This window comes from Sus scrofa, chromosome 12, assembly GCF_054392235.1.
Source record: "Sus scrofa isolate SSC_HxYL_T2T_F1_AM1 chromosome 12, Sscrofa_HxYL_maternal_Yorkshire_Landrace_v2.0, whole genome shotgun sequence".
Taxonomy (NCBI): domain Eukaryota; kingdom Metazoa; phylum Chordata; class Mammalia; order Artiodactyla; family Suidae; genus Sus; species Sus scrofa.
Genome location: NC_139394.1, coordinates 23,799,586 through 23,824,568, shown reverse-complemented (window position 1 = coordinate 23,824,568; position 24,983 = coordinate 23,799,586). Strand labels below are relative to the sequence as shown.

Genomic DNA, 24,983 nt, shown 5'->3' with positions numbered 1-24,983 from the left:
GATCTTGGAAGGCACAAACAGATGTTGGCAAAACCTCCATGAGCCTGGGTCCCTGCGTAACTGAATGGGGGAAGGCCATTCCACTAACCCACCACTACTGTTCCACGAGAAAGACACATGGATTACTTTTGAACCATTATACAATTGTTACAGCGGCTATCCTAGCTAATTAATTAGCTACCCTAAGACAATAATTTGGCGCGAAAAGAAAAAAGAGGCTCAGGGAGATTAACTAACTTGTCACACAATTATTTTTTGGCAAAGCACGATCTACGCATGTCTGACTTCAGCCACTGGGTTCTGCTGCCTCTCAGCCCCACACGGGACTAATGTCACCCCACAGCCCTCCGTGGGCCCACCGTGGGACACCTGATTGGCTCAGGGTGGGCCAGCTTTGTAAAATGGTCACTCCCAAACATCACTCCACAGGAGAAGAGACCATCATTTAAAAGAGGACTCAGATAAGCCTCCAGAAGGAGATAACACATCAACACTCAGGCAGGAGGGACTAGTCCCCCTTCGGTTCAATTAGCACCTTGATTATCTGACCATACCATCTGCCAGAGTTTGGGGGCCCATAACCTGGGCAGGCTCCACACATAAGTCCAGACCAGTCCAGCCCAAGTCTAGATATTGGGATCAGAAAGGGATAGGGCTTTTCAGACCCAGGTTTAGTCCTGGAAGAGTTGAAAACTGAAGGTCAGGACAGAACCAGCTACATAATTTGAGGGGCCTGGAGCAAAATGAAGATTTTACCCCTAGTTTGAAAATTAAGAATTGCATGACGGCAACAGCACGGCATTAAACCAAACACAGGTCCCTACAAGCTTGAGGCCCTTTGTGATTACACAGGTCACATGCCTACAAAGCTGGCCCTGGGTTAGGCCAAGTTAGGCTGCAGAAGCCAAAAGGTCTCGGTCAGCAAAGGTTGCTGTCTAGACAGAGCTCAAGTGCTTGGCTGGAAGGACAGGTGAGTGAGCCAAGCTGAATGAAGCATAGAATCAACTTCCTAAGTTCCAGCAAGATGCCAGGGCAAAAGGAAGAGGCAGAGTGAAGCAGAGCAAGAGCGAGTGTACAGGGGCTGCAGCCAGAGAAGGGGTTAGGATGGACCTGCTGGCTAAACTAGGGCCAGGATGGCTCGTGAGAGCTGGGCGGGGAGCCCCCTCCTGGCCAAACCGAAGCCACTGCAGACCTGGTGTGCAGCCCAGGTCCTGCCCCAAAAAGACAGGAACTCCCTTCAAAGGGGATGGAGAATCCTGCCAGTAGCAATATATCAGCCCCCAAGCTCTCTCAAGTGAACAGTCTGAGCAATGGGCTTGACAACAGGGCAGCAGGCAGGGAGTCTGTGTATTCCCGGAGAACTGAGGCCCCCAGGAAGCGGAGGGCCAGACACATATGACGGGAGCATAAATATGTCCTTTCATCTCTTCTGCCTCTGTACTTTTATATTTCCTTTTATTTTCCTTTAATGTCTCAGTAAAGTTCCTTTTGAAAAGTCCAACCCAGCTCCTCTGTGCTGAATAAAAAAGGGGCAAAGAGAGGACAGGAAAGTTGGGTAAATGGAATTCCCTGGGTGAGGGGGGGATGGCAGCCGCCGGTCTATTTGGAGATCTGATTGGAGCTGTCACTCAGCTTTCACACCTGGAGTGATGGCGTGGCCGCCACCAGCTGACTTTCAAGTGGAATGGCCCCTTATTTCATCTCAGCCACAAGGGGTCACGAGGGGTCACGAGGATCTTTGCCCTGGGTGGCACTGAAATGCACACGCACTTCTAGGCTGCGTGGCCACGAGGCTGAGGAGCAGGGACCCTTATCAAGGAGCCCCTTGCAAGGGATGCAGCCACTTACGACTCTGGTGAGGAAGCTGGGCTCCTCTGAGCAACCTCTCCCGGCTCCCTGTCACTGGCCAGTAGAACCCAAGCCCTCTCTGGATAGAACTGCAAAACTCTTAATACTGGGCACAGAGGAGGAGGCTGAAGCACAGAGAAGGGAAGAAAATCACCCTGATCGCATAGCTTCTCAGGCCTGGGGCTGTATCTCAGGTCCCTTGTGCCTGTGCCGCCAAGAGGGCGACTAGACCGAAGAGAAGGGTCTCTGTCTCAGAACCCAGGGACTGACTAGGAAAGGCTGCGATGGGCTGTGGCTGCTCACTCAGTGGATGGACAGCGGAAGGCGGCTTCTCCCTTCGTGGTGCCAGACAATCAAATCTTGGCCAGACAGCCATTTGCTAAATTTGGATCCCAGGACTGTCTTCTGTTAACCCTTCCATGTCTAAGCATTTGGGGGCGAGGTGTTCTCTACTCCTCAACCCATCTGAAAAAAAAAGTTAGAGCCCTGTTCCAGCTGCACTTAGGACAGAAGGAGGGTTTTCCTTGGCTATACCTGGTCTCAGAGATCAGGGAATTGGAGTGGTGGCAAGTGCCGCTGGTCCACATGGAGCGGACCACGGCCACACTGGAACATTCCACCTGAATACGCCAGTGGGGGGTCAGTATGCACCGCTAACAGGCCAGAAGGAAAGCAGGCAGAGGGCAGACTGAAATCGGGCAGCTGGCCCCATGGGAGTAAGACTGCAGGCCATGGGAAAGCCAGACTGTGAACCACCAGAAGTAAAAACATAGCAAAAGCAGGCATCAAGCCAGAAAAAAAGAAAACAGGCATTATGCCAGACGGTCAAAGGTTTGTGGGTCACAGAGAAATCAGGCTACAGAGGACAAGGAAATCAGGCTTCTGAACAGACCAACGTCACCTGTGAGTCAGAAGGAAGGGAGCCGCGTCTTCCCGGGAAACCAGGTGGCGGGTCACCCAGGCGCACCCCCAGTCCCTCCCTCTGCAGCGGGGCCCAGCCTCACTTGAGCTGCTGGGTAATGAGCTCCTCGTCGTTGAGGTAGCGCAGCCGCTCCTCCTCCACCAGGGTGCGCTGCCGCTGCAGCGGGTCCTCTTGCCGCCGCGCCGCCTCCGACACGCGCATGCTCAGCTCCGCCTCCGTGCCCTTCAGCAGCGCGCGCAGCGACTCCAGGTTCTGGAGCTGCGGGACGCAGATGGACGGACGGACGGGGGTGGGAAGGGAGGGGAGGGGAGGGGAGGGGAGGGGGGCGCGCAGCAGGGAGTGGGCCGGGAGGAGGCGGGCCGACGCCCGGCGAGCTCCAAGAAAGATAGCGCTGCTCAGCGGTGGCTGGGAGTAGCAGCGAAGAGATGGCGGGGGGGGGGGGGTACGGGCCGAGGTGCTAAGTTCTGGCTCAGAATAGAGGCAGGAGGAGAACGGCCTGGGGCTAGTGGAGGGAGGAGTGCCGAGTTGGGTCGTGCGGAAGGTGCGGCTGCCTGGCTGTAGCGGTTAGCAGCAGCGAAGGGGTAAGATGGTGGGGGCGGAGGACCAAGTTACATTCCGGGGAAATACAGAGGCCGGAGAACTGCGGGGGGCGGGGGATAATATCTGGAGGGCAAGGGATGGCCTTACGTAGGGCCCCGCCCACCTAGCGGCTGCCTGGCTGTGGCTTCAATGAAGGGCCCAAGCCGTGGGGTTTGATAGAGTTTGCGTAGCCTGGACAGGAAAATAACTTAAGGCTGGAACCCAGGTCTAAGGCCGAGTTGGAACAACAGTGGTGGTGGGCGAAATCTACCCTTTGCCCAGATGGCAAGTCTCTGCCCCCTCTCCAGCCTGTCTCTGCTCATTACTCTCACCTGACGGGCACTGGGGCCCTCTCGAGGAGCGGGCACAGCGATGCCAGGCTCCTGACTGGTGGGACCATCTGCCAGGCGGGGCAGGCCGGGAGGACTGTGTGGACTCAGGAAGGGAGGGCTCAGGGGATCTGGAGGAAGGGCTTCTGCCCAAGGGAGGGGAGGGGAGAAAGGAATGCGGGGCAGGAGGGGACAGGGCTGCCCTGAGGGATATTGACAGGAGGAGGGAGCTCAGTGGGTTGGACTGGGGCTCCAGGAGAGCTCCACTGAACGGGGAGGATTCAGGAAAGAGGGCCTCGTGAGGGGGACACGGGCGACATGAGGGCTTGGTGAGGGAATGGAGATTCAGCGAGATATGGGGAGTTCGAGGAAGGTTTCGACCAGGGCCCAGGGAGGCGGAGTTCACTGGGCAGGGTTCTGGCGGAGCGGGGCTTTGGGGGGGCGGGGATTTGGGACGGGGCTTTAGGAGTTGGGGCACAGGGCAAGGCCCGAGAAGTGGTACCTGGAGCTTCCGCAGTTGCTGAAGCTGGCTGCGCAGGTCATTGGTGCTGTTCTGCAGGCCACGCAGATGCAGCTGCATCTGCAAACGGTTGATGGCAGTGGGCTGCCCCGCAGGGGTGCTGCTGGCCGAGGGCGGGGGAGGGCCGGACACTGGGGTGGCCCCACTGCTCCGGCTGCCTGACCCGCAGGCTGCAGAGAGGGACGATGAGGGTGAGAGAAAGGAAAGAAATCATGAGCCAGGGAGGTGCCAGGAAAGGTCCTCCCGCACCCCTGGCCCCACACAGTAGCCAGAGAGAGATGGGGCTGTGGCTCCCTGCCCCAGCTAGTGGTCAGCCCTTTTATGGGGAGTAAAACACCAGAGCGAGGACCTCTTGGCCTAAGGTGACTACTTGCTCATCCCTTGAAGCCTGGTGTTGTAGCCACTTTAGAGATTAGGAATCTGAGGCTCAGAGGGGACAAGGATCCGTGGGGGAGGGAGAAGGGTCACTCACGTGCTGAGGGCGTGGCTGCTCCATTGGAGCCTTCAATCTTCTCACTGTGGCACAGGGGAAAAAAGGGCCATCAGGGGTCCAGGCTGGGCCCAGACCATCAAAGGTGGGTGAGACCTTATCATACACTCCTCCAGTCCTCTGATATCAGGATGGAGTCCCAGAGAAGAGAAGGGATTCATCCAGGGGACCATGACCAGACATTGGCAGAGCTGAGCCCAGAGCTCCTGCTGCTTATTTTCCCTTCCTTTTGCCCCAACCGCAGGCCCTGGCAGTGGTGTTAGAAGAACCTCACCTGGGGGTCTCAGGCTCTGACCCTCGAAGCAGGGCACTCTGCACCAGACCTGTGAGGCTGGCAATTTGCTTCTCCATAGCCTCCATGCGCTCTCTGGGAAAGAGGGTAGCTTTGAGCAACTTTTTCTCCGGGTATGGGGTCCTTCCTGCCCAACACCCCCCATCCCTGAGACTGATAATTCTCTCCCAACCACCGGCACACAGACAATTCAAAGGGCCCCAATGCCTAAGGATCAAGCCCACAGCCTCCCACCTAACACCAGTAAGGCCTTTTCCCATCTGACAGTCCTCCCCCCCCTTCCAGCCTCATCTCTCGTCACTGACTCCCTAGTGGGCCTCGCCCTGGCCTCTCTGGGTCTCTGCATATGTTTTCCCCCTGCCAGGCATGGCCCTGCTCCCTACTCTTCTCTGAAGCCATCCCAGGGTCCCCAGCAGCCTTTGGGGAGTACACGCTCCCAAGAGAAGAGCAAGTATTTTTTTGCCGTGTCTCCCCCACTAGACAGAGCAGGAACCTGGCTTGCCCAGTTTGACATTGACAGTGCCCAGTGCAGTGCCTGGCACACAGGCCACAAGAAGACTATGAATGAATCATTTGTCCTCATTTCTTAGCTGTGCTGCTTGAGGACAGAAGGGGGGCGGGTCGGTGCCTGGTTACCTCCTCCAGCCCTGCACCCTAAGCAGGGAGCTGAATGATGGGCAAGAGTTCCCCACTTCAGAGGCTACTTAAAGGACTGTGCCTCTCTCCCCATCCCCGCTTCTTACCAGCACCCCCTCCCTAGTGGACTTCAGCTGGCCCTGTGCTGGACAGCTCTCATGGAAGCACATTCTGTGTCTGAGCTGGAAAGGCCCTAAAGAGTGCTGCTTCTGCCTCAGTTTTAGCTGGGGAAACAGGCTTAGGGACTGGATGAAAACCCAGGTCTCCAGGGCCCTTGTCTGGGGCCCTCTCCTCCAACCCTCAGACCCTGCAGGCGGAACGCCTCTCCAGTGTCTTCCCTGCCACACCCAAGACACCCAGGCGACTACTCCGGATCTACAAGGACTCCTAGGGTCTCAGAGTCCAGGTCACAATCTGCCAGGGGCACAGCCGTGCCCCCTCTCCCCACCCCACCCGCACAACCCCCAGCCTAGCGAGGGTCCCTCACCTAGTCTCCGTATCCTTGGCTGGCACAGGCGGCCCGAACCCAACGAGCGGGCGCTCCCCAGGCCCGGGGAAGAGCTCAGGAGGGGGTGCTCCGGCCGTCGAAGAGCCCCCGGTGCTGCGGGTCTTGCCTCCGGGGCTCTCGGCGAAGACCGACGAGGAGCCCGAGTCTTTGCGGAAGGACTGGCGCACCGGCGAGCCGCGGCTAGGCGGCCCCGAGTAGGGGCTGTGCGGCGGCTGGGGGCCCCCGGGGGGCGCCGCCACATCCGCCAGCTTCTGGGGCGACGAGGGCGGCAGGCGGAAGCCATAGCTGTCGCCGTAGAGCGGGCCGCCACCCGCCGCCTTGTACAGCGAATCCTCCAGGTCCGACTGCAGCGCGGCGGCCGAGTAGGTGCTGAGCGAGCGTACGGAGCCGCGCTTGTACAGGCCGCCCGCGCCAGGGTAGGCGAACGGATCGCCGGCGGCCGCGGCCAGGCTCAGGCGGCCCTCATGGAGCAGGCCGTAGGGGTCGGCGTAGAGGCCCTCGCCCTTCACCAGCACCATGCCGCCCGCCTTGCCCGCAAGGTCCTCGTCCGGCTTCACGTCGCGCCGCTCGAGGATGGCGCTGGGGCTCGGGCTGACGCCCGGGGCGGCGGGGGCGCCCCCCAGCCGCTCCGCCGCGTGGTGCACCGGGCTGCCGGCGTAGGAGGGCGGGCGCCCCCCGGCGTACGAGAGGCGCGAGCGCGACGGCGAGCCCGACGGCAGCCCGGACGGGAGCCCGGGTGGCGGCGAGCCGGATGCCAGGTGCGGCGCCGGCGACAGGTTGTTGAGACGCCGCGTGGGCGACGACTCCCGCGACGCATACACCATCTCTCTCTGTGCAGAAGACAGTCGCGGAACCCCCACAGGGCTGGTCACAAAAGGGATCCTTTGCCCTTGAGGAGCCAGCAGCTGCCCCCTGACGCTTAGGAAGTCCCTTCTGTTCTCTGCCTTCCCACTTTCCTGCTGCATCTTGGGCCCCTCTCCCACCAGGGCTCCCAGCACGGAAGATGAAGTGGCAGATGGAGAGTCACCAGAGGAGCAATCCCTAGCCTGCCCTATGGTGGAGGATGGGGAAGCAAAAACGCAAGGGGTTATTCTTGAAAGAAGCCTCCTAGAAGATTTCGAGGTGTGTTCCAGAACACCTGATCGAACAAGGGGGCAAGTGGCAATGAGGGGAGGGACTCCCCCATGACTCCAGGTTAATGGAGGCCACCCTCTGCTTCAGCCTCCACATTCTCTTCTTCAAAGCTGGCCCTGGTCCCTGGTGACAAGTGACTTGACTCTGATCCTGGACCCCATCTGCCCCGCCTCCCCAATGCCCTGGGCCTCCCCAGCCATACCCGGAGGTCCCCGTTGGTGAGGTGTGAGCCAGGGAAAGCAGCGTAGAGTGGCTCCTTCCTATAGATCTTGATAATACTGCGGTCCTGGATGTCCCTGGGGGAGGAATGGGCGCAGAAAGTCACCATCCCCCAGCCCTGCAATGAGGAGGGCAGCCACCCCAGGCAGAGGGAAGACGGGTGGCAAGAGGGGCCAGGAGCCCCAACCCCTTCCTAACTCCGTGCTCGGCGGATCTCGTGCCTCGGGCTGCCTGCCATCAACACACACACACCCAGCAGCTTCCACCCCATCCACCTCCTCGGCTTCGGGGGAGGCCAGGTTCAGGTTCGCCCAAGCCAAGGCCAACCAGCAGGAACGGATGATTTAAGGGTTAGGGGTGGCGCCCGGATGACCAAAGGAGGAGGCGGGGCAACAGAGCTCCGGGAGGAGAAGGGAAAGGCTGGGACTGGGGCGGGGGTGGGGGGCTGGCGAATGGCCTGCGGAGTCGAGCCCCCCTCAGAGGAGGAGTGTAGGGGAAGCCCACCCCATCCCTCGGGGCCACGCCCACCGGACGTCCTCCAGCTCGTAGAAGACGTTGCGAGCCTCGTCTTTGATGAGGATGGCGGTGTTGGGCGACTTAAGCATGCCCATGGTGAGCTTCTGCGGGAACATGTGAGCGATGAGTGCGTGCAGCGTGTCCAGGCTGCTGACCTCGTGCGTGATGTGCACGCGCCGAGTCTCCTCCCCGAACTGCAGGAACAGCACCCCTACGAAGGAGACGCCGCCCTCGCTGTCGGTACCACCATCACGCCGCCCGCCCGGGGAGCCTTCGGGAGCCGCGCTGGTCCCGCAGAGGCAGGGTCTGAGGCCGGACGTTGCCCCGGAGTGCAGATGTACCCAGGCACTCCTCATGCTGCCCGCCTCTCAAGGCTCCCCCTCCACCCGGGGCAGGCTGGAGTCTGGACGAAGGAATGGAATTGGGAGCAGCAGCAGGTGGGGCAGAAACAAAGTGAGTGGTTGCGGAGGGGGAGAGAGGTGAGAAAGGAGGGGATGAAGGAAAGGAGGGCGGCTGAAGGGGGTGAGAGAGAGGCCAAAGGGAGAGGAGAGTGTTGGAGAGAGAGAGGGAGCGCGCAGGGGATGCTGAGAGAGAGAGAGGAGGAAAAGGCTGAGAAGAGAGGAGCTGAGGGGAGGAGATTACTGGAGGGTGGGGGGAGATAGGGAGATGGGGAGGAGGGGGGAAGGGATCCAGAGGCTTCATAGAAAGATGGTTGAGGAGAGGTGGGTGGAGAGGGTTCCAGGGTAAGCAGAGCAGGGGGAGGAGCCAGTGGCCAGAATGGCTGATGCCCAGGGCCACCGGGTGGCAGTACCTGGCGAGCGCAGCTTGGTCTGGCTGGCTGAGCGGGAGAGGGGCAGGCTCTGTCGGAAGCGGTTCATCCTACTGAAGCCCAGGGGCAGCTCAGCCTCCGACATGGTCTCCAGTGACTCAGCCGAGGCGTATGACAGCTTGGCCGCCTGGTCTGCCAGGCCAGGCTGGGCTCCCTGAGTGTGGCGCGAGCTGCGGGTCTGCAGGGGCAGGGTAGGGCGACAGGAACCAGGCATGAGGCCCTTCACTCCGCCCACCGGCCCCATCCAGGCCCAGGGAGCCCCAGCCAGCTAGCGAGACACACACACACACACTCACACACACACACACACACACACACACACACACACACACACACACAGGAGGGTCTCCTGGATCCCAGACCCACTGTGTGGCTGCAGGAGAGCTCCCCAACCTCTTGGGTCCTTGGCCTTCCCAGGACACCCAGCAAGTAAGGAGTGGGCAAGGGACTCAGGCACCCTGGGAAGCCAGACAAGAAACCATCTGAGTGGGAGCCATGGGCACGCCAGCTATTTTAAGCTTCCAAAGAACAACAACACAAATTTGTCACCGAGGTGAGCAGCAGAATCGTTGAGCAAATTGGGGCATTAGTTCCAGACATTAATTAAGCAGCGGTTTTTTGAGCAGTGAATTTATCCTTCGCAGAGTTCAGAGGGTTGGGGTGGGGGCAGGAAGCAAGGCCCAGGGAGAAAGCGGAGAGCTAGGAACCCCAGGATCCCAGATCTGGGAGGCGCGGGCCCTCACAGAGCTGGGCACAATGTCCTGGACCTAAGGTGACCAGGCGAGCCACCACCCCAAACCTCCCAAAGCCAGCTGGACCCCAACTTCAAACAGACTACCTGCCTAGTACATGCAATGCACATGCTCAGCTCACACGAACACATGGCACAAGTGCCAGGCCTCGGCCCCTCCCCGCATGGCACATGCTGCCACACAACCAACCTGCCTGGCTAGCCTCCCAGAAAGGCCTCCTCCAGGACCCAGCATGGCAGCCCTTGGCCCCGAAGCTCCAGCTGAGGGTGATATCTGGCTGGGGCTAGGGAAGGGTGTCACCCAGTGACTTCTCTGCCCCAGGGACAGTTCAATTACTCTCCCCTTGGGGAAGGGGACACCACGATGGCAATTGCACTTCAAAAGCCTACTTTCAGCTGCAGGCTGAGGCTGTCACTCCGGACCACAGCTCCTGCCAGTCTGCCCAGCCCCTCCCCTCAAACATGGGTGCTGTCGGAAACTCATTTATTTAAAGGGAGAAAGATAATGAATCAGAACTACATCATTCCGTGTTATGTAACATTATATTTTATATATATATATATATATCTCATGTACACGTTATCAAGGAAAAGAATCATGTTGCCCAATTGTATTTTTCTATAAAATAAATTGCCTATATTTAACAACAACAAATCACTTAAAACCATTTGCATTGGTTATCCTGGGGCTGAGACAGAGCCTTCTCTTTTTACTTTATACATTTCTCTGCTGGGTGAATTCTGCATCATCAGAATATATCATTTTTAAATTTAAAAAAACAAAGTATCTCTAAAAAAGAATTCTTTATTCTCCTTCTCAGCTCCCTCCTTCCCCAAATCCTGATTAACCCCTAATTAATCTCCACCTTCATATTAACTCGATTTAATGTGCCAATTGATCAGCACTCTTGAAAAGAGAATGCATCTTCCTCTGATGGGCAGTGTGCCCAGCTGTCCCCAAAGTGGCCTCCAGGGCATGGGAATGTAGCAGGTCAGATCTGGGGACCTTAGTGGGCACCCAGCCTCGAGCGCAGTGCCCTGACCAGTGGGCAGGAATGGGTCTGGGGAGGAGGGAGGCAGCGTAGGAACTGGTTTCACTGGGGGGGCTCCCTGTGCCCTAACTTCAACTCTGCAGCTCATCCGTTCTGGGCTGATACCAGGGCCAGCCTGCGCCCTCTCTCTCATCACAGTGTGAGGAACCAGACCTGGTCTGGTGGTCATGGGGTTGCCAGGCAACTGGAAGGTCAGTGGTTGCCCGGCTAGTAGAGATGAGGGGCTACAGAATTCAGACAGAATGAGGCAGCAAGCAGGGATGAAGAGTAGGGGATGGCCACAAGGCTTGGGGGCACAAGTGAGTTACACATAAGAAGATGGAACAGGGGTCAGAATGCAGGGGGGCTAGGATCCTGGGGACTGAGAAGGTGGCCCTCCGCCCAGGGAACCCTGGGAAAAGAGAAGCCCACATTCCCTGCCCTGCCAGTTCCTGTCTCCATCCTGATTGTCCCAGCACCTTTCCATTCTTACAGCCTTTGTAGAGAACCCTCTTGAGAAGAGAGAGCGCCCATTAGCGCTTCTCTCCAGCCCTGGGCTGGGGCAACACTTTTTAGTGAGACATCTAGCAGGAATTCCTGGCTATGAGGGAGATGGCAAGGGAACAAAACAGGAATTCAAGCAGAGCTCCCCAAAGATAGGAAAGGGCTTCCCAAAGACGGGAAGCAGTGAGCGCTGGTCCCTGGAGATGCTCCTGGGAGGAACCATTGACTCCCTGTGAGAGATCTGGCAGATGGAACCTTGAGCGGGGGCAGGCAGGCTAGGATCTGAGGTTCCCAAAGAACATCCATAGGCTGGGGCAGGATTACATGGAAGCTCTATAAAAACCCTCCTTCCAGGGCCCCTCATTCTGAATCTCTGGGGGTTGGGGCCTGGGGTTCAGTTATTGACACGTTGCCAAGGTGATTCTGATTTGGGAATCAAACTGGCATCACAGCTAAGGAGGTAAGGCTCATGACGAGCCAAGCACTGTGCTTAGGACAGGCAGTCTTGCGTTTCTTCTGTCTTTACAATGACTCTATGATACAGAAGTTCCACTTTACAGAGAAGAAACCAAGGCTCAGGGAGATATGGAACTTGCCCCAGGTCACCTAGGTAGTTAGTAGCTGACTAAAATTCACCAGTAGGCAGCCTGGCCCTCGGAGCCCATGCATTGAACCACTACACTCTACTGCCTCCCCCGAAAAGGCTGTATGCCTGATTCCCTGACTCTGATCCCGTGTTTCTCTGGGAGTTCAAGGAGTTCTCTCTGGAAGGATGCATGCAAACAAAATGCTTGGAGCAAGGTGACACTTTGGCAGTCTGCAAAGAATAGCTCCCACTCGCTGTCAGGATGCCTCGGATTTGAGGGACCAGAGACTCCAGAACCCAAGCATCCTAGGTTTAACTTGGCTCAGGTCTGAGCGTGGGCGCCAGAGAAGATGGAAGAAGCACCAGAGGGTGCTCCCCTGGGGTCAGCAGGATGCTCTTGGAGGGGGCAGACAGCCCTCCAGCTGTGGACAGTTCAGTCTCTCCAGAAGATGCAGGAAGCACCACCCCTGAGCTCAGCCCTCCACTTAAGCCACAGGCTTGGGGACACAGGGCTGTGAGTCTCTTGCCTGGCACTGACAAGCTCCCCATATTGGAAAATAAGAAAGTGATGAGGGGAGTTCCCGACCTGGCTCAGCAGTAACAAAAACGACTGGTATCCATGAGGATGTGGGTTTGATCCCTGGCCTCACGCAATGGGTTAAGGATCCAGCATTGCTGTGAGCTGTGGTGTAGGTCCCAGATGAAGCTTGGAACTGGCATTGCTGTGGCTGTGGTGTAGGCCAGCGTCTCCAGCTCCAATTGGACCCCTAGCCTAAGAACGTCCATATGCTGCAGATGTGGCCCTAGAAAGCAAAAAATAAAAATAAAAAATGTTTAAAAGAAAGTGATGAGGGACCCATTTGTAGTCACGGGGTGTCTCTGGAAGATGAAATCTGAATTCAGTGAACAGTTCCCTCAATACAATCATGCGGTGGTCCAGGTCCCTAGCGCAGAGCCAGCAGTCTCTCCAGGCAGGGGAAATGCCTCTCTCCTTCCCAAATACCCTATGGGTCCTGGGGAAGCCTGTGTGTTCCCAGCCCAGATCCCCAGCAGGGGTGGCCCATGCTCCCATACCGGATCTACAGGCCCCTGGCTGGGGAACCCAGACTCTCTCAAAGCAGCAGCCCCAGACTGCAGCCCCATGGCCCACTGCCCACAGCGGCCCGTCCCTTGCAGACGCACACCCCTGTGCAAAGCATGTGCAGGGAGGGGTGGGGGCAGGAGAGCACATGCAGTTGTCACGGAAGCAGAAGCACTGCACACTGACCTTGAAACTCCAGTAGTTTGGCTGCTGATGGAAATAAGAGAAGAGATGGTTATGCAGGGGCCAGGAGGGGAGAGTCGGATCAGGGGCAGGTTAGAGACCCTTGGCGCTCAGCGCTCAGCACTCAGCCCTGGGATGCAGGTCCTCCACCCTCCCAGGAACAGGAAGGGAGCAGGGCCTGGTTCATCCCATTCTCTACTAAGACCCCAGATGGCCCTGAGCAGGCTCCAGGCCTGCTGCCGGGGGCAGGGGAGAAACACTCCAGATGTTTCTAAGCCACACAATCTAGTCACAGAAACTGTCCTCAGAGAGTCACAGGCAGGAAAAGACACAGATGACCACAACAGAGGAAACGCAGGAGACATCGGCAGAGATGAATCGGCGCCTCGGGGTCAGAGAAATGGCATCTGGTGTGGTGAGCCAGGGAAACCAGAAGAGGTGGCATTTGAGCTGGATCTTTTTTTTTTTTTTTTTTTGTCTTTTTGTCTTTTTAGGGCTGTACGCGAGCAAATGGAAGTTCCCAGGCTAGGGGTCCAACCGGAGCTGTAGCCGCCAGCCTACACCACAGCCGCAGCAACGCCAGATCTAAGCCACGTCTGTGACCTACACCACAGCTCACAGCAACACCAGATCCTTAACCCATGGAGTGAGGCCAGGGATCGAACCTGCAACCTCATGGTTCCTAGTCAGATTCATTTCTGCTGTGGCACAACGGGAACTCCTGAGCTGGATCTTGAAAAAATGAGCAGCTGGAGGTTGGGAGCAGAGGCAGAGGAGCCCGCGGAGGGAGAGGGCTGGGGCAGGCAGGTGGAGGGTGTGATGGGGGACTAGTCCAGCTTGGCAGAGGGCACGGGGCTCGGGAAAGTAGCAGATGAGGCTGCAAAGAAGGGACTAGGGCCAGAGAAGTGCCCTCGAATGCCCAAAGAAAGAATTTAACCTTAACTGGGTAGACAAGCAGAAAGCATTTGAGTGAAACAGAGCAGGATGGGAACTGGACCCCAGGAGGCTGGGAGTGGAAGAGGGAGTCTGGGGCCACGGCCAGGCCACAGAGGCCTGTGTAACCTGATGGACCTGGCTTAGAGGGGAAAGCGGACAGATGCCCATCAGCCCACAGCACTGGGCCATGGATGGGGAGCCATGGGCAGCAAAGGAGCATCGACAGTTTCCTGCGGCTGGACTGATGAGAGAGGGGGGCTCCTAGTACCCCTAGAACGGGGAGCGGGGGTGTCTCAGTTTCCTCCTCATTCACAATAACCCAGAGTCACCCTGGCTTCCCCAGAGACCAGAAGGTCCCTCCAGATGGCTAAAGACAAGGGAGGAGTGGCCCGGAGGCTGGGTTGGTTCTTGGCAAAGCTGAGGGCACCCTGCTGACCGGTGCCAGCCTCAGCAGGAAAACAGAGGCAGCAGATGGCCTGCCCCTGGGGTGCCTGGCACCAGCAGACAAGATTCCCTAGGCCTCAGAGTCACTGGCAGAGGAGAGGGACACAGAGGGTCCCTGATGGGGGGAGGACACCACGCCAGGGTGTCCTGTGCTGCCTGAATACATTAGCGGCAAGAAGCAGTTGGAGGGGGGCCCTGCTGGGATGGAGGCCTCGGACCTTTAGGATGGAGGTCATTCCAGGCCAGGACTGGAGCGAAGAACTTTCCTTACCGGGATCATCCCATTTGGGCCATCATCCCCGCCTCTGCCCCCAGGATTGGCTCCAACAGATGGAAAAAATAATCACAAGCCAGGCAGTAGAAGGGCACAGCAAAGTCTGTGCTTTAGTCTGTGCCTGGAACAGTCTGTGGGCACATGCCACCCATGGGTGCCATGGGTGCCCACAGGGGCCGAGGGGCTGGAGTAGCAGGCTCTAGCCACAGCTGCTTGTGGCCATGGGAAGGGGAGGCTGGGCAGGCCGAGCCAGGCAGAGGGCACAGGAAGGTTTGGGATGAGAGTTATGTCTGCAGCCCGGGCGGTGATGGACGGCTCTGCAGAAAGGCTGCCGTCCCTGGTCTGCAGCCACGATCACACCGTGTACACACAGGCCACCCACAGAACAGTGTACAGACTCTCCGACTCTCAGACATCCTCTGATAAGGACTTCGCCACAAAGACACACCCACAAAGGGACACAAGCTCTTGGAGCAAAGCCCTCCAGGGTCAGAAACAAGCCCAGAACCAAAAGGAATCTCAAAGACAGAAATATTCGCACGTGGACCAACCTTCCCATACAAAAGCATGCATACTCCCCCCTCACGGGACGCTGACTTGTTCACACGTGCTCCCAAAAGGACCACGCCGGTCAGAACCACAGAGGCACTGTGGCACGTTCACACTGGCCCCCAGTCCCTAGGGAGTCACAAAAACACACAGAGACATGGACCCCCATTAACACGTATGTACACACAACCCACCCTAGCTGCAGAAACACACAAAGCAGCACACACACACACACTACACACACACATAGAAAGAGAAAGCCTCATCCTTCCTTCCCCCACCAGCTAGGTCACGATGCCTCTGGCCACCTCAGCCACTGGCCCCAGACATCATGTGTCAGGTCGGTGACCTCCTGATTCAAAAGAAGCAGAAGATGCCCCCCTCTGCCCCCAAATGTCAACAGGGCGGACTCGGTATGTGTGGATGGCTGGGGTCCTCCTGACTCTAAGAGGAAGACAGGGAGGGAGCCCGGCTACAGCGACACTAGCTATGCCCTCAACATGGGGCTGCCTCAGGCTCCCAGGCCGGGCACCATCCCTGGGGCAGTCAGAGCTGGAAAGGAGGGATCATTAGCTGGGGCCGAGGGAGGGGACTGTGTGGCATCAGTGGCACAGGCCAGGCCAGCCCAGCACCACGGGAGGGTAAAGATGGGAGAGTTGCTGTTTTCCTGCTTGGCGAACTTGGAGCAAGGCTGAGGTCAGAGCCATGGGACTTTGGGCTCGGGCTGGTAGAGCACACAGCGCATCCCCGCCCCTCTGTCACCTCTGGAAAGTGGGAAGGCTGATCCTCTTTCATGGTGGCCCCACCAGGAGTGAGACACAGAGTCTCCTGGCAACTCGGAGTCCTTGGAGGGGAAAAAAACCGTAGTGGGGAGAGGTCCTTGGGGATGTGGTCCATCCCGTCTCTGTCTCTTTCCAGGGTGTTAAGCCCCTGGGACAGCCTTGGGTGACTGAGAGCAGAGGGCTCCTCCTCTGTTTGCTGAGGTAGAACTCGCCCCGTGCAACCTCCGGCAGCATTTTCTCCTCGCCCTCCTCCTGGCTGTTCCCCCCTCCCTGTCCTCCACAGCGCCTGGTATACAGGCTCTCAGCACGTATCTGGCCATGAATGAATATTAAGAAAATAGGACCAGCCACAGGGGGAGGGGGCTATCTGCATACCCTGGTCTGGCACCACTTGCCATTTGCCGGCACCCAGCACCGCTCAGCCTTCTAGGCTTTTCCCTGGGAATGTCCCAGCACCAGAAATACACTGGAAAGAGGGCAGAGGGCAGCCAGGACCCAGGAGTGCTCTGGCTCCCCAGCTCCAGCAGAAACCTCCAGTACAAGGGGGAAGCTGTCCCCCTCCCCCACATGGGGTGGGGGCGGGGTGGTCCTCACTTTCCCAGAGGACAGTGACAAGGTGAGACAGGGTTAAGTAGGGGAGACCCTTCAGGGGAAATCACTTGCAGGAAGAAGGGGGTGGGGTGTTTGCAAAATCTAAGAGGAGAAGATGGAAGCCAGCCATCCACTCTTGAGAGGAGGCTTTGAGAAAGGCAGGAAGGGGAGCTTCCCAGTGGAGGTGCCAAGGAAGCAGAGCCCAGGGGTCCTCAAATTCCCCGCTGAGAAGAGGAAAGAGTCTTTTCCCTTCCTGAGGGCTAAGGAGTTAACTCCCTCCCTCATCCACCCCAGGCGCCCTTGGTGGGGTTCTTCCGTCCGTCCGGCTGCAGCTGGTCCTTTCTCCCCCTCGCGGTGCCCTGGGAGGGCGGGGCCGTGTCCCCTGGGAGCCTCAGCCCAGCCAGCTGAGGTCTCTCCACTCCGCTGGGCAGACGTCCCCGGCAGACTAGGTGAATGCGTGACCCCTTCCTGACCTCGAGCCCCACCAGCAGCACCACTACGACGACCACGACGCATCCTCAGGAGAGGGAGGGCAACCTACGGGTCGCACCCCCGCTCTTTAGCTCCCTGGCCCCGCGTGCACCGGCGCACACACCCACCTCTCAACTCCTATGAACGAACACGCGTCCTCGTAAACACCCGCCTTCCCCCCAGGCTGGGGCTCCTTAAGCGCCCCCTCCCCAGGGCGCCAGCCTCCCACCGAGACGCACGTGCACGACCCCTGGCCCTCTCCCCGGTGTGCCCATCCACACGGCCACCTCCTACCCCTTCTCAATGCTGAGCGTGTGTGTGTGTGTGTGTGTGTGTGTGTGTGTGTGTGTGGCGGGAGGGGGGGGTGGAAGGAGGAGGGTGGTGTTGTGGGACCTGCGGTGAGCCGGGGGCGAGGGCGCACCGCGTAAAGGTCATGACTTTCTGCGATTGGGGCGCCCGCCGCATTTCGGGGTGGGGGCCGGGGCCCTGCGGAAGGCTGCGATTACGATGGGGGAGGGGAGGGGGCGTTTCTCAGGGACCCGGAACCGCAACGGTCTGTGCGCCCCCCACCCCTGGACCGCCCCTCCGAGCAGTGGGGCGGGCACCCCATCTCGGTGCTCCTGCCCCGCGGAACCCAAGGCAGCGACCCCGGCCCCCGCAGCCGCTCCCTCTTACCTGCGGCCACAGGTGTATACACCGGGCCCCCAGCCCCAGGTCCCGTGTTAGGCGGGGGAGGGAGGGCGGCCCCCTACTCCCTCCTGCCCGGCCTCTCCCCTGCCCCGGCCTCCTCCGCAGCCGCCGCCGCCGCCGCCGGTGCCCTTTGCTGCAATGCGAGAGCCGCCGCTGCCGCCGCCGCCGCCGCCGCCGAGCCGGCCCGGGCCCCGGTCGCCCCGGTAACCGCGACTCCACCTGGCGCGGCACGGCGCGCCGCCGCGCACATCCTCTCTCCGGCCCCCTCCCCGGCGCGGCCCCGCCGGCGCAGCCCCGCCGAGGAACGGCGGAGGCTGGTGGCTGCGTCGCCGCGGTCACCCGATACGCCGGCCCGCCGCCCCGGACTCGGGTTGCAGCAGGAGGGAGGGAGGTTAGACAGCCTAGTGGAAGTGGGGGAGGGGCTGCGGCTTGGAATCAAGCCTTTGGGCCCCTCCCAGGGTCTTCTTCATGCCCCCACCCCCGACGGTCTGGCCTAGGGTTGCAGGAGGAGAGGGGCCGACCTGCCACCCTCTGAGCTTACAGCCTCTCTCCACCAGGGTCTCAGCTGTGCAGCTGCCCTGCTGTCTCTCCCGTGAGGCAATTCCCAGCCGGGTCTGGGAGGCCTAGGATGCCTAAATGTCCTTGATGGCCTCTGATCCTGCTCTGCTGTCTAACTCTGGCATTTGCCAAACGTCTCTGGTCCCCCACTTTACAAAAAGGAGCCTCAGACCCAGCCGTGGGGGATGGGAAGTGCGCTAAGAGCTAAGTATAAAGTGATGACAAAATCCTGTGCGCAGCCACTTCTCTGTACCCACAAAGCCCTGGGGTGAGAGTCCTTTCAAGTTCTCCCCCTTCCTCCATCAGAGCAGATTCCGGATGTGGACAGGCCTGGAACCCCATAACCTGGTAGAACAGAGCTTGCCAAGTCCAGCCTCAGTTCCCTCCATCACCCCAACTCAGGATGCTCCATCTGCTCCCTCTGGGGTGCGCACCTGTCCTCTGGCTTATCACCATCCCTGCCCTAGCCCCACCTCCACCTCCAGTGCACACGTGGCCATCCCATTTGCGCATCCAGCCTTGGAAGGAGACACACCTCTGTTCAGTCAAGATCCGGCTAAGAGCCGCGAAAGAAGTGGGCTGGGTGCCCTGTGAGTGATGCCAAGCATGCCAATCGGTAGCGAGACTTGAGATACACTCAGCTTAAAGTCCACGCTCTGGAGCCTCGTCTTCTCCTAAGCTGTCCCATTTTTCCTTCTCTTCATTCTCCTCGAAAAAGTCAAGCCTCGTTGCCCCTCTCCAGGGGGAGTGAGATACAGGAGGAAGAGAGAAGAGGGCATCTATGTGACTCACTGGCTTCTCTGCCACCATACCTCCTCTGCCACCTTCAAGCCCAGGTCCTCCCTGGGCTGTCCCTGACCTGTTGACTCCCTAACCTCTCCTCCCCTGTGCGCCTTCAGATGCATGTTTGCCTCCCACAGCGACATCCAGGCTTGAGCTGGGAGCCCGAGCCCTTTTGGATCCTGTCTCAGGGCATCCCTGTCCATCTTTCCATCGGGGGAAACTGAGGCATGATGAAGAATCCGGAACTAAGTTCAGAACAAATGGCTAGATGCCAAGGTCCTCGTCAGAGTTTGAAACTAAGCATTGGACGTAGCAAGAGGGGTGGGAGAGAGACGTCATGATGGACTTCCTGATGGTGAGACACCAGGGGAAGGTTGGGTCTGCTTGGAGATGGAGGGGAGGGGGGGGATGGAGGAATGAGAAAATCTGCAGTGGGAGCTGGGAATTGGGAACAGGGCACAAGAGACTCCTGAAAGCCAGTGGAGTGAGGGGAGAGAGAGGGACTCCTTTTTAAAGGAGAAACGGATTTAAAAAAAAAAATTTTTTTTTTTTTACCCTGACCATTCCCCCTCAAAAAAAAATTCCTTCCGCAAAGCCAAACTTGGCCACAGGTTAGAGGAGGTAGCGGTGGAATCAGATAATGAAAGGGAGAGGACAGGGCACAGGAGTCTCCCGAAGATGGGGGAGGGCTCTACGTAAGAGAAAGGGATGCAAAATGGAAATCCTGGGTATCCCCCCTCCAAAAAAATCCCCCCCAAAGCCCAAGTCTGCCATGGGTTTGGGGGGCGGGGTGGAGGCGGGTGACTCACCTGGGCCGGCTGGCCAGCCCCGGAGGGGGCGGAGTCGCCATGGAGGTGGGAGCAGAGGGAGCTGAGGAGGCACACGGGGTCCACGGTCCAGCCGCCAACCTGTGTGTGCGAAGGGGGGGACACCCCATTAGGGGGAGCGGGCAGGAGCCGCTGAGGGGGGGGCTGTGATGGGGCAGGGGTGATTCCTGGGACAAGTGGGGCACAGAGCTCATACCGCAGGGGGACCCTGCCACACTGGCTGGCTCCTTACCAAGGCTGGGTCTCTCACCAGGGCCCTGGGCCTGTTTCCAGGTCCTTTTCTCCTGTCAAGCTGGGGCGGGGGGCGGGGGGAGCTCCTTGAGGCCAGGATAAGACCTTTCCTGACAGATACCCGTGAAGTCAATGCCTGACTGCCTCTCTGTACCCTCCAAAATGGAGCTGTCCCTCCCCGCTCCCCTCTTCCTGCTCTTCAGCCCCATCTCACTGAAGATGTCACCTCCTACCCCATAGACATGGGACCACTCTGCAGGGGGCCTCGCCCCAGCTCGCCTCTGCCCCCATGGCACCGACTTCTTCCCTGCTGGCTAGGGGAGGCGACGCTTCTTCTCCCCCACCACACCTAAGGCTCAAGACCCATCCCCTTCTGATTCCTCCAGGTCCTCTTCCCCGCCAGCATCTTCAAAGTCAGCCAACTCTCATTTGGTCACCCCACACACATTCACAGAGCCAGCATTAGGCTTAGGCACCAAGCATTCAAGGTAAGTGAAGCAGCCTTAGATTCTACCCACTTCCACCCTAAGGGAGGGAATGAATGAATGAATAAAGGCATGAGTTTGTGTATGAGTGCTCTAGCTTTGATTCCTCTACTAAGGTGTGTTTTTGTTTCTGTTTGGGGGCTGCACCTGTGGCATATGGAGGTTCCCAGACTAGGAGTTGAGTCGGAGCTACAGCTGCTGGCCCAAGCCACAGCCATAGCCACGCGGGATCCGAGCCACGTCTATGACCCACACCACAGCTCCTGGCAATGCTGGATCCTTAACCCACTGAGCCAGGGCAGGGATCAAACCCCCATTCTCATGGATATTAGTTGGGTTTGTTACCCCTGAGCCACACAGGAACTCCCATTTACTAAGTGCTACTCAGCGCCTGCTCCGTGCCAGTGAACATGCCAGACACAAAGGGGGCCCTCAAACACACCCACGTCTTCCCTCACAGCCCTGAGGCCCCTTGAGGCCACCCTCCCGGCTGTCTACATGACTTTTCTGGCCAAACCTCCCCAGACAGGCCTGCAGCCCAGGAGTCCCGGTCCCTCACCATCTCCAATCTCCTCAACCCCTGACACCGGCTGTTACCTCCTCAAAGCGTGAGAAAGGAGCTCTCCACACCCTTGGTACCCACTGATCCTGGCCCATCCCGGCCCAATGGCTGTCTCTCTCTCTCTCCCCTTCCCTCCCAACTTTGGAAGGTCAGGGGGCCTTCCTGCTGGGCCTTTCTCCTCATTCCCAGTTCCTTCTCCCCATCCATCCTGGGCCCTCCCCGCTCTCGGACTCCATTCTGTTTGGTGACCACTTCTGCTCCCCAAGTCCCACGTCCATTTCTGCCCAGATCATGCTCAACCTTCTTCCTGAAGCTGTGATGCCTTCAGAGTCTTGAGCTGTAGGTTCGGTGCCTGACAGACATCCTTGTGAAACGCCTAACCCCCTCTCAAATGCATCTCCCATATTCCTGTCCCTCCGCAAACTTTCTCTTTCAACCCTCTTAAAAACACCCCCTGCCTCCACCGCAAAGCTATCAACATCTCCCCACCACCCAGGTTTTTCTGTCTTTGCCTCTTGGATCCAGGCAGCAAACAAACCTTGCTCATTTTCTTTCCACCCCACTCCCACCCCATCCCCTTCCCTTCATCCTCGCAGAGAAACTTTCTTCCTCCTCTCCTTCCCCTGCCTCCATCCCTCCCCTCTTGCCCCCTCTTATATATCACTTATATGCCAGCTAATCTACAGACAACCATGGCCCTCCTGGTCACCACTATTTGGCCCCCACACCTCCCGCAACCTCCCACCCCGAGCCTTCTGCATCAGGAAGGTGAAGTTCTATGTGGGTCCCCAAGCCAACACTGGCCTATGCTCCATTCCTACCCTCTCCCTACCTCCTAAAGCAGCATTCTCTTCCACCACAACTATTCGGACCCTCTTCATCCTTCTCAGCCTAGTTGAGGTACCTCCTTCTCCAGGAAGCCTTCCCTGACCAGGCCTGTCTACCTGATCTCCTCTCTTCCAATCCCTCCTCCAACTGACACTGCCCCCCCTTTCTTTTTAGGGGCGCACCTGAAGCATATGGAAGTTCCCGGGCTAGGCGTTGAATCAGAGCTGCAGCGGCTGACCTACACCACAGCTCGCGGCAAGGCGGGATCCTTAACCCACTGAGTGAGGCCAGGGATAGAACCTGTATCCTCATGGATACTAGTGGGGTTCTTAACCCGCAGAGCCACGACAAGAACTCCCTGACTCTGCCCCTTCAACTTAAGTTGAACCATCCTCTCACCCCATCTAGATCACCAGTGCCTCTGAACAAGTGGGCCAGATCTCTCCCATCTGCAGCTATGCTCCTGGGAGGACTCCAGAGCCGGAAAGCAGTAAAAGCTGGACAGAATCAAAGGTGACATCAGGGGCAGATAAGGGACCAGAGATGCACCAGGGTGTCCTTGTTCCCTCCAGTGAAGATGGGGGTGGGCACACTCGCCCCCTTTCCCAGCCACGCCCAACGGTACTTGGAAAGGGGGACAAAGCCAGACAGGAGTGGGTGCAGGGACTGGTATCTCAAGGCTTGACCGAAAGGATGCTGAGGGGATGTACCATCCTCCCCTCAGCCCTTTCTCCCAGAGTGGACAATGCCTGAGTCTCGACAGCCGACATGCAGCAGCCGTCAAGGCCCCTCACCAAAGTGACACTGTAGGTAGATGGCCAATCCCAAGAAAGAACTTTCCTACCGGCAAGACTGCCATACTTGGATGCAGAGAGGCATCCAGGAACCCCAGGATCTGGGAGAGCTTTACCAAGGAAGCAGTGTACCCCACAGAGAAACAGACAGCTCTTGGACCAGAGGTAGGAGCCCTGACTCCTGTCTAAGCCTTCCTGAAGACCAAGAGAGAAACCAAGGCACAGAGAGAGGAGTCCTCTAGCTCAAAGTTACACAGCGAGTCTTGGTTTGGGGGAAGGAACCGAGTGGGGGAGGGAAAAGGCCCCAGGAATTCTGGGCTCCGTTGGCTGGGACACATCAGACCCAGGCTTCTGAAGCTCCCAAGGCCTGACCTTCCTTTAGGGGCCAGATCACAGAGGTGCCGACCCCAAGGTCTCAACTCCACAGGCTGAATGGATGCTCAGATTCAGAACAGTCAGTCCAGGAGGCTGTGCCCTCCTCCTCCCACCACTCCCTCTGCCGCCTCGGAGACAGCCTTCCTCTGCTCAGTCCAACAGCCTGGGATCTCTCTCTCTCTCCCTCTCTCTGCCCGGTCCCACGCTCCAAGTTCCAGGACCGCAGGCAGAGGTCTGTAGCTGAGCCCCACCCACTCCTCTCCAGGCTCCAGAAAAGGCTGACCACTGCGGTTCCTGGACTTGCACATTTCCCCTCTCTGCCCCAGACCCCCCTCGGAATCAGGATGAGCCTGGGGAGGCGGGGGGAGCACAGGTCAGACCACCCCCGCCCACAGCCCACCGTCCGGCCCCACTCACCTGCTCCCGCATCCTGTCTTGCTGACCCCGCAGGGCTAGGGCGTGCTGGGGGTACTTGCTCTTCAGGTGGTCCATGAAGGCATCGCGCTTGCGGTCGGCATCGGCCTTCTGGAGCCCGCTGAGCGCCTCCAGGCTCTGGGCGGCGATCACCGTGTGCCGCCGCTCGGACGTGTGCACCAGCCCCACGTTGGAGAAGCGCCGGCCCCCGCTGCCCCCGCTGCCCCCGCCCCCCAGGGTCCGGTACTCCCGCGGGTACTCGGCATCGTCCGCAGACAGCATGGGGGGGCTGCTCCGCTCTGGATCTGCGAGAAGGGAGACGGGGGATGGCGGCGGGGGTCACGATGTGCCCAGCCTGGGACTGCCCATCCCCCACTGGGGTCACTGCGAGGAGGGGGGGCAGTCAGAGGACCCTGGGGTAAGCTGAGGCAGAGGCTGCCCACCGCCCACTAGGAGCAGAAAGGGTAGAAGGTGGGGGTGGGGTAGAAAGTGAGTCCAGTGCTGGGAGAGGATGGGGAGCCAGGGCCGTGTCCAGGTTTCTGCCCTTCTGCCCCTGGGTTTGGACGGTAATGACTGATGGTGACGTGCTGCCCTTTAAGGCCAAGGAAGGGTTGGAAGCAGGAGTCCTGGGCACCTCCTTAGCCTTACAGCCCCTTCCTCCTTCTTTATGCTGAGGCGATGGGGGGGGGAGGGAGTTTCCATGTAGATGCTTCCTGAAAGCTGTGGAGAGGAAGCTGCACTGTCTTTCTTTCCAGAGCATTCTTGGGCTGGGGGTGGGGGGGTGGGGGGGAGCCTCCTCCCCCAGACGAGCTTGGAAAGGGGCCAGGACTAGGAAATACGCCAGGGGATGGGGGGAGGGAGCCTGTGGATGAGGGCAAAGATCACCCTCTGGGTTCCCAAGGAGATGGAGGCCCTGGGGCTGGGGCACGGGACCCCCTTTCCCCTCCCTCCCCAGAGACAGACAGACAGACAGACAGGAGAGGCTGGGCACAGAAAGGACAGTGAGAGATGGATCGGAGACAAACTTAAAGGAAGCAGACAGAACAGCTCAAGCCTTCCCCCCTCCCCTGTCAGACCCTCCGCCCCCCTCCCTTCCTTCTGTCTCCTTTCCCAACGCAGACAAGTTCAAGATCTATAAGGACGCACAGGGGACAAAGGACAGTACAGAAGCGGAAAAAAAAGAGTAGGCCGGGGGTTGAGGTCTCCCCCCACACCCTCCAGCCAGAGTCCTGGCTGCCCCAGGCCCAGCTCTGCCATATCCCACCCTCCAGCCTCAACGCTGGCCTTCTCACAACCCAGCAGGGGACAGTGGTTCCAGAGTGTCACCCACACCTGGGTGACGGGGTGGGAGAAGTTGCTTGGGCTTACTTGAGCCATATTCCTGGGCATAAAACATATGTGCCCTTTTCCTTCATCCCCAGAAGTCACCCC

At 58.8% G+C, this 24,983-nt stretch overlaps 1 protein-coding gene across 19 annotated transcripts in view; it reads right to left on the bottom strand.

The window, feature by feature from the left end:
• The window catches only part of SRCIN1 (SRC kinase signaling inhibitor 1), a 77,333-nt gene that overhangs the window by 23,851 nt on the left and 28,499 nt on the right, over positions 1–24,983 (bottom strand). For 10 of the 19 annotated variants that reach the window (XR_001299583.3, XM_084983073.1, XM_021067072.2 and 7 more), the window contains 11 exons: positions 23,556–23,857; positions 19,846–19,944; positions 12,962–12,985; positions 8,805–9,000; positions 8,006–8,204; positions 7,461–7,554; positions 6,104–6,954; positions 4,963–5,055; positions 4,671–4,714; positions 4,181–4,368; positions 2,853–3,028 (listed from right to left, as the gene is read on the bottom strand). Coding sequence is in view for 17 of the 19 variants with exons in the window: in XM_084983073.1 (XP_084839199.1) it covers positions 2,853–3,028; positions 4,181–4,368; positions 4,671–4,714; positions 4,963–5,055; positions 6,104–6,954; positions 7,461–7,554; positions 8,006–8,204; positions 8,805–9,000; positions 12,962–12,985; positions 19,846–19,944; positions 23,556–23,857 (2,266 nt within the window). In the remaining 2 variants the exon portion in view is untranslated. Of the gene's footprint in view, positions 1–2,749; positions 3,029–4,180; positions 4,369–4,670; positions 4,715–4,962; positions 5,056–6,103; positions 6,955–7,460; positions 7,555–8,005; positions 8,205–8,804; positions 9,001–12,961; positions 12,986–19,845; positions 19,945–23,555; positions 23,858–24,983 lie in introns of all 19 variants that reach the window. The other 9 variants (XM_021067074.2, XM_084983072.1, XM_021067075.2 and 6 more) reach the window with 6 other exon arrangements.